Source organism: Pelodiscus sinensis, chromosome 28 (assembly GCF_049634645.1).
Source record: "Pelodiscus sinensis isolate JC-2024 chromosome 28, ASM4963464v1, whole genome shotgun sequence".
In the NCBI taxonomy this organism is placed as follows: domain Eukaryota; kingdom Metazoa; phylum Chordata; order Testudines; family Trionychidae; genus Pelodiscus; species Pelodiscus sinensis.
In genome coordinates, this window is record NC_134738.1 from 8915187 (window position 1) to 8929658 (window position 14472).

General features: G+C 46.1%; 1 protein-coding gene across 3 annotated transcripts in view; it reads right to left on the reverse strand.

The window, feature by feature from the left end:
• The window catches only part of PPP2R2A (protein phosphatase 2 regulatory subunit Balpha), a 79512-nt gene that overhangs the window by 57891 nt on the left and 7149 nt on the right, over positions 1–14472 (reverse strand). The window contains exons 1-2 of one of the 3 annotated variants that reach the window (XM_075910814.1): positions 13572–13806; positions 10486–10563 (exon numbers count right to left, since the gene is read on the reverse strand). In XM_075910814.1, coding sequence (XP_075766929.1) covers positions 10486–10563; positions 13572–13578 — 85 coding nt within the window. In that variant the 5' untranslated portion in view covers positions 13579–13806. Of the gene's footprint in view, positions 1–10485; positions 10564–11301; positions 11424–13571; positions 13807–14472 lie in introns of those variants that run through there. The other 2 variants (XM_075910812.1, XM_075910813.1) reach the window with 2 other exon arrangements.

The window sequence follows — 14472 nt, forward strand, 5'->3', positions numbered from 1 at the left end:
TATTACAACACCAAGCAATATCTTTAGGACCCACATTTTATTAAGTTTATTAACACTGTGGGTCAGGAATTCTAGGCAACTCCAAGTGGAGGTTACAACTCCTCCAAGAACTAAAAAGAGTGGGGAAAGGTGAATGAGAAGGAGGGCTGAATCATTTAGCGTTTGTCTACACTACGGAGAAGATCGACACTGCTGCAGTCGATCTTCCAGGGCTCGAATTAGTGGATCTAGTGAAGACCCACTACAGGCAGTCCCCGGGTTACGTACAAGATAGGGACTGTAGGTTTGTTCTTAAGTTGAATCTGTATGCAAGTCGGAACTGGCGTCCAGATTCAGCCGCTGCTGAAACTGACCACCAGTTCTGACTTACATACAGATTCAACTTAAGAACCCCAAGTCCCCAAGTCAGCTGCTGCTGAAACTGATCAGCGGCTGATTCCAGGAAGCCCGGGGCAGAGCAACTGTGCCTCGGGCTTCCTCTAGTCAGCGCTGGTCAGTTTCAGCAGGCTGACTTGGGGACGCCTGGAGCAGAGCAGCTGGGGTGCTGCTGGGTTGCTCCAGTAGCGCCGCTCCTCGGCGCTACTGGACCAACCCAGCAGCACCCCTACTGCTCTGCCCCAGGCGTCCTGATTCAGCCGCTGCTGAAACTGACCAGCAGCGGCTGAATCAGGACGCCTGGGGCAGAGCAGCTGGGGTGCTGCCGGGTTGCTCCAGTAGTGCCCAGAGCGGCGCTGCGGGACCAACCGGCAGTGTCCCAGCTGCTCTGCCCCAGGGTCCACAACAAAAGCCTGGTCTGCTGGGGGGGGAGGCACACTAGCTGCGCTCCCCCCCCCCCAGCAGACCAGGGACACGGGGAGCAAAGCCGCAGCGGCGGGGTGGCGTGCCTCTGAGACTTTGCTCTGGCGTGGGACCGCCGCCGCTGCGGCTTTGCTCCCGGTGCCCCTGGTCTGCTGGAGACGGTCCCCAGCAGACCAGGGGCACCGGGAGCAGCTTTTCTTGCCCCGTAGGTCGAGGTGGCGGACCGCTGCCTGCGAGCTCAGGGGCGAGAAAGCCCCGTTCGTAAGTGCGGATCCGACGTAAGTCGGGGACTGCCTGTAATTCAAACTGAGTGTGTGCTCCTGTCAGAACTGGTACTCATGCTCCTCACGCGGAGCCATGCCATGGTAGGGGAATGCAGGTGCAGTTACCCACCACTATGATACATACCACACATACAATTACTATTAAACAAATTGGATATAACAGGTTGAACCTCTCTAGTCTGGCACTTTCTGATCCAGCAACATATGTGGTCCAGCATGATTTTATTTAACCAGATGTCCACTTATCATGAGTGTTGCAAAGTTTCCTGCAATCCCATAAAGTTCGTCTACAGTCACTAGTCCTGGCTCTCAGCGTTCTGTGCTATTATTTAGCGCTAATTTACCCCTGAATGTCTTCTAAGAGCCCAGCAAGCAGTGGAAGTGTTGGTAATGCTGCTAGACAATACTGACCTCCCATTATGTGGCAAATTCTCTAGTCAGGTCCCGAGGGTGCTGGACTAGAGAGGTTCAACCCGTACTACTATGTCTACACTAGTGATTTTTAGAAAAAAATAATTGCTACCAGTGCTGAATCAGGGGTAGCACAAGTAAAAACAGGGCTCCAGCAGTTTCTGGGTTCTTTTAACACTCGTGTTTAAACCTTTTGAGAGGATTTTAAATAGAGTAATTTCTATAGTTTATGTTGTGAAATAAATGAGATAATTACTATATTATACAGAGGTGCTGGATCAATTTTTAGAGTGCTGAAGATGGAAACCATGAATTTGGATTACGGATCCGAAGTTAACAGGAGCTAATTAAATTAGGACAAATGTAAAGTACTCCATTTAGGAAGGAACTATCAGTTGTACACATACAGAATGGGAAATAAATGTCTAGAAAGGAATACTACAGAAAGAGACCTAGGGGTCATAATGGACCACAAGCTAGATGTAAGTCAGTGAGATACTTTAAAAAAAACAAAGCAATTCTGGGATGCATTAACAGAAGTGTTGTAAGACAGACACAAGGAGTAATTCTTCCGCTCTGTCCTGCACTGATGGGTGCTGCATTTCAAGAAAGATGTGGACATACTGGAGAAGGTCCAGAAACGAGCACCACAAACAATTAAAGGTCTAGAAACCATGACTTATGAGAGAAAATTTAAAGAACTGGGTTTTTTTAGTCTCAAAAGAAGACAGAGGGGTTATGACAACATTTTTCAAGTACCTACAAGGCTGTTACAAAGAGGAGGGGGAAAAATTATTCTCCTTGACCTCTGATGACAGACAAACAGCAATGGGGGTTTAGGCTGGACATTAGGAAAAACTTCTTACCTGTCAGAGTGCTTAAGCACTGGAATAAGTTGCCTAGGGAGGTTGTGGAACCTCTGTCATTGAGATTTTTAAGAACAGGTTAGACGATACCTGTCAGGGATGGTCTAGAACAGAGACTGGCAACCTATGGCTCCAGAGACAAATATGGCTCTTTTGTAGCTCGAGGTCAGCCACTCTCCCCCTCGCTCCTCCTGCAGCAGGGAGCCCGCACTGGCACTCCAGCCTCGCGGGCCCCCACAATATTGAAGCACCAGCGCCGGCTTCCTTCAGGGTCGGGGGGGGGAGGGGGGGGGGAGGGAAGCCACCCCCTGCTGGATCTGATTTGCAGGGAAGAAGCAGAGCTAGAAGTGGATCCACACACTGCCACTTCCCTTCCCCTTCCCTCTCCCCTGACTGGGGGACAGCAGTGCATGGATGGGCTTCCTGGAGGCCTTTCCCATCACTCCCATTGGCCGGATTCCAACCAATGGAAGCAGCAAGAAGCCGTGCCTGGGATGCAGCGCTGGCAGCGACACAAAAGTCCCCCCCCCAATCTGAGACCTTGTAACCCCAGCCCACTCACATACACTCTCCACCAAGATCCCGCATTTAAAAGAAGCCTGGCCAACAAGGGCCCCAATAGGGGCCCAGCCCCCATCTGGCCACAGCATCCTGTCCCCAAATCCTGGGGCAAGCCCTGCAGTCTGGCCCACATCTGGCCACAGGAAGGGCTGGTGGCAGCCCCCTTCCTGCTATAGCATGGGTGGGAGGGTAGGCCACAATCTGGCTGCAGTGATCCTGGGCTGGCCCCTCATCCAGCCATCACTGCCCAGGTGCAGCAGCCCAGCCCTGGCCAGGTAAGGTAATCTGGCCCCAGGTCCCCTCCGCCAAACACACACGTTATTTCCCATCCCAGCACCCTGCCCCGCCTCCTGCATCTCCCACGCACCCCCAACCTCCTGCCCTAAGTCCCCCCATATAACCCAACCCAGATTCCTGCACCCCCACATCCACAAGCTGCACCACCAGCACAAGTCCCATTAAATAAACTCTGTGAGTACAAGGTTTCATTTATATTATTCTTAATCATCATGTCAATTATCAATAATAGTCAACTGTATATATTCAGTAATGCAAATGGGCATACTTATTTACTGGCTCTTTGTTGATTACTTGTTCTGAATTATGATGTAGTTTGGCTCTTTGGTTTGAGAAGGTTGCTGACCCCTGATCTAGATGGTACTTGGCTCTGTCAGGAGTACAGAGGACTTGGCTTGACCTCGAGGTCTCTTCTGATTCCATGATTCAACTCCAGAAATCAATGGAGCAGCTTAGTCTACACCAGTACTCTTATTCAGCGGAACCAATAAAGCCTATGGTTTCTCCACCATCACTCCTGTAAACTGGGTCTCAGGGTTGAGTGCAGATCATTCACAGGATTTATCACCAAACAGCATTATTACAAATGTAAAAGAGGAAGGGGAAATCCCTTGGACATGCACACTAGCGGACTTGCAGATTCAGAAAGCACGCCAGTACAATCTAGCAAATTAAAAAACAGATGATGCAATGGAAAGAAGAATGACAACATGGATTTGCAGCTATAGGAATCTCCCAATATTGCTATTTTGATCACAAGTATTAGTTTATGATGGTTCTGCTATAGTTTATTCCATTGGCTACAACTTGTCAGCATCAAGTTACAACCAAACAAAAAAACTCTTAAAATTATTCAAATCACAGCATCTCAGGTCCGGAAGGGACCTCAAAATGTTAATTAGTTCAGTCCCTGCACCCATAGCAGGATTAAATATTATCTTGACCAGGGGGTACTCAACTTTGGAAGTTCTGGGGGCTACAATGACCCTCACAGTACATGCTGAGGTCCGCAACTTAAGTGTGGTTGCATATACATGCAAATATACGCAAATCGCTTCTTTCACACTGATGGGCATGAATACAAAGATTAAGGCCAGACTACACAACACACAATCCCCATTTAAGTCAGTTCTGCTGATATTAATAAAATGCAGTATTTACCCGATTTCCAGCCATAAAACAGCACTTTTAATGAGAAGAGTCCAGGAATTTAACTACTAAAATGACCATCTGACAGGTGTTTGTCTAACCTGCTCTTAAATATCTCCAATAATGGTGATTTTACAACCTCTCTAGGTAATTTATTCCGACATATACCCACCCTGACAGGAAATTTTTCCTAATGTCCAACCTAAACTTTCCTTGCTGCAATTTAAGTCCATTGCTTCTTGTTTTATCAGAGTTTAAGAACAATTTTTCCTCCCTCCTCCTTGTAAACAAACTTTTAGGTTCTTAAAGCTATGATGTCCCCACTCAGTCGTCTCTTTTCCAGATTAAACAAACCCCATTTTTTCAATCTTGCCTCACGGGTTATGCTTTCTAGACCTCTAATCATTTTTTGTTGCTCTTCTCTGTACTGCCTCCATTTACCAATAACTTTCCTGAATTGCGGTACCCAGAAGTGGACACATTACTTCAGTTGAGACCTAATCAGCACAGAGTAGAGCAGAAAAATTACTTCTCGTGCCTTGCTTATGACACTGCAGCTAATACATGCCAAAACAATGTCATCTTTTTTTGCAATAGTCTTATGCTGTCGACTCATATTTAGCTTTTAAGTCTCAAAAATCTGATTGCATATCGCTCGTACATTCAGAATTGCTAAAGTCTGCAAAAATTTTGGATGGAAAGAATAGTGAATCAGGTCCTGAGTGTATAAAAATGGGAAGTTTCAGTAAGTTTTTTTTTTTTTGGGGAAGAAAATTGTATCACCCTATATCTCTAACTCCACTGAAAAAAGAAAAAGATAAAAAAACTTAAGAATTCATTTTTTTCAACTACCAAAAATACTAAAAGTTGATTTAAGATCGTCAATGCACTTCAGGAGTCTTAAACTCCTATAGTTTGTGTGTGTTTTGCTGAAATGATATTTGAATCAAATTTGACCCAATGTTTACTATACACTTTTGTGCAAGCAACTCCTACAAAACTCAAGACAAACACAAAGAGCTTCCATTATATGTTTTCAAAATTAAAATAGGAAATGTTTAAATTCACATTTCTCATTCCTCCTATCTTATGTTGATTTTACACACAGTGTTGGAAAAGCTCAAACTAAATGGGTTATTTATACAGATTTAGTATCAATATAACTAAACGTATGATTTTATATGAATGTAGTTACTGATGCAATTTTTATGTGGACATTTATATTGATTTAACTTGTGCACAGGTGCACGCTAAACCAATGCAAGACAACACATTTAAAAAAATTGATTTAACCTAATGGGAGCAATTTGTGCATACACAAGTGGTAAGTGTTTACAATGTAAACATTATAAGGTGCATTAATACAAGAGAACCACTAAGTGAAACTTATCAACATTTCACTACTCTATTTTCAATCCCTGCTTAAAGAAATTAATTTACTTTTCACTTTGTTGTGCAGTTTAGAGTTTTAAAATGATTTCAGTTTTAACAAACCAAGCTAGTAGTATTACAAGAAATGTGCTTTTAAATTGGCTATGTCTAGACTGCAGGCTTCTTTCGAAAGATGCTCTTTCGAAAGCATCTTTCGAAAGATCGCGTCTAGACTGCAGGCGGATCTTTCGAAAGAAAAATCCGCTTTTTCGAAAGAGAGCACCCAGCGAGTCTGGATGCTCTCTTTCGAAGACGGCCTCTTTACATTGAAGAACGCCTTCCTTCGAAAGAGGAACTTTCGAAGGAAGGCGTTCTTCCTCGTGAAACGAGGTTTACCGCCATCGAAAGAAAAGCCGCGTTCTTTCGAAATAATTTCGAAAGAACGCGGCTTGAGTCTGGACGCAGGGGAAGTTTTTTCGGGAAAAGGCTACTGAGTCTGGACACGGCCATTGTGTATATTCAATGCAGTTTTCTTTTTAATATCACTTTTTAAAAACAAAAGCACACATATTAGTTGCAACCTATACAATAACCTGACTTTTTCCTCTATAATCACAGGCATGTGACTGTGAGTCCATTCTTGTGAGGAAGCAGTACACACAAATTTAAAAGAATGCCATCCTCTTAAGACTGAGACATAAAACATTCTTGTAAGTTTTCAATATGCTGCCTGCTTATTGAGGAAGAAGCAGAAAAGCAGACAGAGAAAAAGGTTATCAGCTTAGCCTTATACAGTAATTCCTCGCTTAACACGTGCCCGCTTAACACGATAGCGGGATTTATTTTTTAGGGGACATTTTTCGAACAACACGACCCGTCCCCGCAATAACACGATTTCCCCTACCGGCTGGCCAGTTGCCAACAGCTGCGCGGGGCTTCCCCTGCCTCCTTACAAAGTAGCGGAGGTTCGCCACTCCCCACGCCATTCCCCGGCAACCCCTCCTTGCTGGACGCAAGGCACCCGGCCAGAGGGGGTCGCCGGGGAACAGCGCAGTGAATGGCAAACCTCTGCCGCTTTGTAAGGAGGCAGAGGAAGCCCCACGCAGCTACCCGCAACTGGCCAGCTGGAGAAACCCAGCCACTGGCTGCAAGCCCCCTCCCCTGTCCTTCCCTTCCCCAGAGCCAAACACCTCCCCTCCCTGCTATAACCCAGTTCCCTTTCTCCCCCAACCTTATGTCTTGGTCCCAGCTGCTAACAAGTGCAGGCTGGAGCTGCGAGCGCACGTGCGCTTGAAACGCAACCCCCACCTTTTCCATTATTTTCAATGGGAAAATTGACCCCGCATAACACGTTTTCACTTAGCATGATCATTTTCTTAAACGTATCTACTGTGTTAAATGAGCAGGGCTCAACAAATTAGTCAATCTACTCGCCCAGGATGAGTAGATTTTAAGCCGGCACGGCGCCGCAGCGTGATCAGCGCAGGCGTAGCACGGTCTGCGCATGCGCAGAGTGCCAAACTGCACGGCTGGCAAGCAGGGCTCGCTGCCGCTTGTCAAGCCCTGTAAATGAGGAATTACTGTACAGGCAGTCCCCGGGTTACGTACAAGATAGGGACTATAGGTTTTTTCTTAAGTTGAATTTGTATGTAAGTCGGAACTGGCTCCAGATTCAGTCGCTGCTGAAACTGATCAGCGGCTGACTAAAGGAAGCCCTAGGCAGAGTTGCTCTGCCCCCCGGCTTCCTGGAATCAGCCGCTGATCAGTTTCAACAGCGGCTGAATCTGGACTCCTGGGACAGAACAGCTGGGGCACTGCCGGGTAGGTCCCCGCAGGACCAACCCGGCAGCACCCCAGCTGCTCTACCCCAGGCGTCACGCAACAAAAGCCTGGTCTGCTGGGGGGTGGGGGGGGCGCACTAGTTGCGCCCCCTCCCCCCCCCCCCCCCCCAACAGACCAGGGAGACCCGAGCAAAGCCGCGGAGGCGCAGAGGTCCCGCCGCCTCTGCGGCTTTGCTCCGGGGCAAAGGAGCAAAGCCGCATGGGTAGCGGGGTCCCGCTGCCTGTGCGGCTTTGCTCGGGTCTCCCTGCTGTGCTGGGGAGTCCCCCCCAGCACACCAGGGAGACCCGGAGCAGCTTTTCTCGCCCCGGAGGACGCGGTGGCAGGACAGCTGCGCTCTGGGCGGTCCCGCCGCCCGCGAGCTCTGGGGCGAGAAAAGCCCCGTTCGTAAGTGCGGATCCGACATAAGCCTGATCCGCGTAAGTCGGGGACTGCCTGTACTTCTTTCTATGCAATTTAAAGGAGACACTATACAATACCAGACATGTCAAATGGTAGTCCCAAATTCATAAAGAAGATGATTAAAACATGTGTTTCCTGAGTACATAGGTAGTACTACCTCAAATGCAAGAAAATAAACTTAAGAAATGCAATTAAACACAGGGTTTAAGCTACTGGAACAGTATTTCAAGGATAAGAGACATCTCCAGTATACGAGTACCTTTAAATAGTTGGGTGGGAGCTTAAGTAACTGTTTGATTAGATGGACAGACATCTTTCAGTTGTTCTGTAAGGGTTTTCATAATGCTATATCAGAGTCATCCATATGGGTAAAAATTCCCACTCAACAAAATCCACTATGGTCGGTTAGCCCCATTTAATTTTCCTAGGACCTTACTTAGGCAGCTATTCCAGTGTACATCTCGACTACAAAAAATCCCTGTCTTCAAAATCCCAGTCTTCTTCTCCCCCATTGAACACTAAAAAAGCCTTTCCAAAAAGATGATATAAGCTGACTATGAAGTCATACTCTTGTCTCTATCTAGAAAAAGCTTGTACAATGAGCAACTCAGATCCTTTTTACAATTAAAACCAGATATTTATACAAAAATTTGTTAAAAGCAACACAGTCATGTTGAAATGCAAGTTAGTTAGGGCAGGGTTTCCCAAAGTGTGCTCTGTGGAGCCCTGGGGTCCAGCAGCTGCTTGAGAAAATATTAACAACAATTGTATGACCCTGTTATTTTGTCACTAATTTTCTGATATATATTCCCCCCCCTTCAGAAAATTAAGAAATAAACAAGAAATAAAAACAGAATTTCTAAACTTTGTCTGTCTATCTGGGTACCTATTAAATTAAAAATCATTAAATTTTAAGGCTCCACAAAATTTTCAGGACCCATGGAGGCTCCCTGGCTGAGAAAGTTTGGGAAACCCTGAGTTAAGGTATTGTGGCTAGCTATTGCAGCTGTCAGGAAGTTAAATCATCTTTCATACTCAGTGTAGGAACTATAATATTTAAGAACCAAGAGGGGAAATTAAGAAATAAGTCTGGCTCTTGGATTTCCAGATCTTTGGAAGAGCCATTTAATCACAGCTGTTTACTACAATACAAAAAAAAATCCCACCACACCCACACACGCAACACAAAAATTCACCCCCATAAAAACCTTATTAACAACTACCACCCATTACTATATGTAACGGAACAGATGCCTGAACATAAAAGGAAAAGCTCTAATATTCTTCCGTCCTGTTCATAGGATTCATCTATCAGTGGAAAATAGGCAGAGTCAAGATTTCCTCAATTGTTTACATTTAATTCAAAAGCCAGGTAGCTACAGAATACCAAACAAAATCCATAAAAATTGAAGTCTGGTAGGAAAAAAACTATACAACCATTATCTAAATTGCCATTAACATTCAATCTTGAATGCTAATTGCTGAACAATTTAAAATATATCCATCTTAGGCAAAATATATTAGAAGTTATTGAAATCTGTTACAACCTATTTGTTTCTAAAGCCTTTCAGTTGCTAAGCATCACACAAAACTTTTGAAGAGCACCATTTCCAGATATTTCAGAGGCAGATGGCTCCATGGGAGCGGGTACATGCACAGGGAGGCGGCTCTGTGGGAGCTGGTACACACGGAGAGCCAGTTTAAAAGCCAGCTCCCTGCATGCACCAGCTCTCGCCACCCCACCTATGCAGCCGCGACAGGTGAGGGGAAGGACTGTGTGTAACTGTGCATGTTAACTCATGAGCCCAGGCTCATGGATTAACCATGTACACATTCACATCCCTAACAGGAACCTTATACTACGAAAGTGTAGAGGCAGTTTCCACTAATAATTCATCATGAAAAATAACTGATACTTGAAAAGCTTGTACAAAAAAAGCTTGTAATTCTGATTTATAAATCAGCATGGAAAGACTGGGAGATGTTTTGCATAGTGTCAGATACATTACATCTTCAAGGTGCTGTGCAAACATTCTTTAGAGGGTTGTTGCGAGAATTTATGAAAAATATCATTATTCCCATTTCACTGATGGGGAAAACAGACAAGTTAGTCCCTCAGTCTCAATGGCCATTACGTGTCATGTGACAGATATTTTGGAAAACAAGTTAACTAGTGTTGCAATCTATGGGGCAAATTCAATTCTAACAAACAGCAGGAGGACCAGGGATATCAGCTGAATTGCACTTCTACCATATACAAATCGGATCCCAGAATATACTGGAATGACAATGTTTCTACTTGCTTTCCTACTTCGCTAAAATTATCTCAGAGGGGTAGCCATGTCAGTCCATAACTTCAAAAACAATGAGTGGTCTTGTGGCACTACTGATTTGGCTAAAATGACGTTCAGTAAAACCCAGTTTTGGAGGAAATACTTCAGCAACACCCTTGCTAAGTTTAACCAACAGCAATCAGATGTAGTCACTGTGAAGAAGTTTGTTCTTACCTTCTGCTACATCATCATCTACAGCCCCTTTCACCTGAGAAAAACACCACTGAATGTCATTCCCTCCTCCTCCAGCTCCTAGAGAAAGCAAAACAAATAATTGATTCCAGTAAACGGAGATGGTAGCCACCGCTGGCAAGTGACACAATTTAGTCAGTACTGGACACACCTACAACAATCAAAATTTCTTATGCAAAGACATAGGTTCCAAAACTTGATTACAAACTGTCTCTCTGCAACTCCACCACCCACCGCCTCCCCGCCCTGACAATGCTTTTGCCCGTGATTTGCCCAATATTTAAAGCAACATCTGTCAACAGTAATGATAGAATGACAAAAGTTGCTCTTTGTAACTGATGAAAAAACTCACAGAACTATCAAAACAAGCACGGCTAGTGTTAATAAAACTACGTTATGTTAAAAATGAGCAACAGCTGGTATATTTCACAACACTTTTTTAATATAAAAACTTCAGTGCCCTCTAAAACATAGAGCACTTCACTTACAAGGGACTTAAATTTCAAAGTAAAATATTAGGTGCGAGAATGGCCCTAACAAGTTTTCCAAATATTTCAAATAATTAAATGTTGGCACTTTATAAAAAAAAAAGGAAACAATTTTTCTTTTGCAAAATACTTTATACCGCTTAAGTACTTCAGACTAGAGGAAACAAGTTTTAAAGCAAGTTTATAAACCTCTTCCCTCCTCTGTCGTAATAGTAGCTAAAGAAATTGTCAGGCTTAGATTTTTTTAAAAGCAAGGAATCTGTGCAGCAAACTGAACAATCTGCCTTAAGCTAACAGCAAGTATAACTACCGTAGAAAATGGGTCGAAGAGAAAACTTCAGGAACATTACCACCTCCGCAGAAGGTAGTGATTCATTTGAACCTCACCACCCAAAAGCACACAAAAAAAATCCACCCCTTTCTTTTGCATTTCATTCTTAGCAAATCACTGGGCTGGGGTCCAGACAGGAAGAGAAATTGAAACAAGTTTGCTCTGTCTGCAAGAGGATATCAAAATGGAAATTCCTTCTCAACCCACAACCAAAAAAGAACAGATGTATCTTGTGAGGCATTAATGTGATGCAACATTTTTGGGGAACAAGAGGGGACATGCAGGAAGGATCCTTCCCTACCCCACCCACACCAAGTTGAGGAACAAATTAACTTAAGTTCAAGTTAGCAACAGCAGGATGATCCCTCTCTCCATGAGGGATCAAGAGGCTGCTCGGGCAAAGAGGGCATGGGGAGGCGGAGGAATAAACCAAAAAGGATTAGATTGTAATATCTTTTTGGAGCTTCTTACAAAGTCCAAGAATTAGGAAAGACAACGTGAACTAGAATCAGCCAAGGTGATGGGGAAATCTTATCATGATATCAATCTACACCAGTGTTTCTCAACCAGTGGTACGAGTACCCTTAAGGGTACACAAGAGAAGTCTGGAGGGGGGTACGTCAACACAACTGAAATTTGGAGAAAACTGAATTTTTTTAAATTTTACAGTGCTTTATTATTTTTGTACTTTTTACACCCAAAAATTTCATTGCCCGCCTGGCTACGATTAAGTTGTGTAAATAAATGTCCTGCAATGGTAGAAAAAAAAGTGTGTCTGAAATCTGTAGGTACTGGGGGTACTTATACATGTATCAAAAACAAATATTGCAGTTCATATTGTAAAGATCAGCGTTTCTCAACCTTTTTTTTTTTAAGTACCCCTTTAAAAAAATATAACTGTAGGTACTGGGCGTACTTTTTTTTTTTTTAAAGGGGTACTTAAAAAAAAGGTTGAGAAACGCTGATCTATACAATATGAACCGCAATATTTGTTTTTGATACATGTATAGGGAAAGTATCCCACTTTCAGCATCTTTCACCAACCATCCAAAACCCCTATCCATCCAATTTCTCCTCTCCCCCCTCCCCCCATCTGTATTTGACTCTTACTTTTAACACCATGGAAAAATTTTGAGAATGTCTGTTTGCAAGAAAAAACATTATATGCTGCAAACTGTATTTTATTTTTTATGCAACTTGCTACATTAAAGGCCTTGTTTCAGCAGATTCAAAAGGGTGGAGTGACATAGCCTGGTGTGTGTGCGCGTGTGGGAAGCAAGGTGCAAACCTAAATACTGCCTCTCATGCTGCTCTAGAAAATGCATGGCACTGAAGAGGCAATTAATTTGCAGAAGGGGGAAATGAACATATCACCACAAGAAAGAGACAGGGACATCCTATGCATGTGGATAATTTTTATCTTCCAAATTGCTCTTTAGGATGCAAGATAAACAACCTGAAAAATGGAGAATGAACATAAATCTCCAGAATTAAGAAAATTAGACATACAACCACCATGCATTATTGCACACGCTCAGAGAGACTTGAATTTTCTAAGAAACTACATCCTCTTCCCAATTTCACCTTTCTCTGCAGCTACCCACATAGCTGCACCCGACAGTAGGGTGCAACTGCACTCTAAACACAATCGCATCTGCACCCTACAGCCACTCTCCTGTACAGATCTGCACCCCCTTCAACACAACACATACGTGCAATTTCCTCGCAAAACCAGAAAGTCTGGGGAAGCCAAAAAAAAAGACACACCCAGCTTAGAAACCTCCTAACACGCTGAACTTCAGAAATACAAGGCTTTTTCCCCCAGACCTCCATCCACCTTCTTCCTTGTGAAACACAAATGTGTTGCAAGCAGGGAAGCAAAAGAGGGGAAGGAGCACAGATTTCTAGAAGGGGAAAAAAAAATAGGACAAGCGTATGCAATGCAAAGGGCACTTCAGGATTCAAGGTTTTAGGAATGCAAATTTTTTAAAAAGGAGGAAGAGAAACCGAGCCCACACTCCGAGGGAGGAATAGCCACCAGAGAGAGGGAAGGAGGAAAAGGAGACCGAGGTGCCCAGCAAGTCCATGCCACCTCCACGCACAGCAGGCAGCAGCAGCTCAGCGTGGCTGGCTGATTCAAGGCCATTTTAGCGGCCTCGCCTGCCCCTCCACAGACCTCCCCCCGCCCCCTGGGCTCTGTGGGCAGCGGGGGCCGGCCCCCGGGAAGGAGGGGGCTCGCTCCCCCTTACCTGCCATGTTGGGCTCCCGAGTGGCCGGGTCGGAGAGAGCGGCCTCCCGGCTCTCCAGGCGGCCCGCTGCGCCGGGCGGGTGGCGAGCGTGGAGGGAGGATGGCGGCAGATTGTCCCCCGGGGGGGGGGCGGTGCGAAGCCGGCTCCGTTCGGCTTCCCCCGCGCTCTTCGCGTCGGTCTTTCCTTGCCAGCCCGCCCCCCCCCCCTTCTCGTTCCAAGCTTCCAGTTTCAAAATGGCGCCGGCTGAGCTGGGGGGGTGACGTCACTCGGAGAGGGGTAGGGGCGGGGTGAGAACTCCAGAGAGAAGGGAGGGGACAGGAGGGGCGTCCGGGGAAGACGGTTGGTTCGGTTGCGTCCGCGCCTGCGGCTCTCGCTGGCGCCTCTCGGCGAACTCCTGCTCACCAGCCCCGTGCGCTGTGCTCACTGCACCCTGCACATCTGCCCAGCTGTGCCCCAGCTCCTGCCGGCTGGATCCTCGCTGCACCCGCACATCTGCCCAGCTGTGCCCCAGCTCCTGCCAGCTGGAGCCTCGCTGCACCCGCACATCTGCCCAGCTGTGCCCCAGCTCCTGCCGGCTGGAGCCTCGCTGCACCCGCACATCTGCCCAGCTGTGCCCCAGCTCCTGCCAGCTGGAGCCTCGCTGCACCCGCACATCTGCCCAGCTGTGCCCCAGCTCCTGCCGGCTGGATCCTCGCTGCACCCTGCACATCTGCCCAGCTGTGCCCCAGCTCCTGCCGGCTGGATCCTCGCTGCACCCGCACATCTGCCCAGCTGTGCCCCAGCTCCAGCCAGCTGGAGCCTCGCTGCACCCCCACATCTGCCCAGCTGTGCCCCAGCTCCTGCCAGCTGGAGCCTCGCTGCACCCGCACATCTGCCCAGCTGTGCCCCAGCTCCTGCCGGC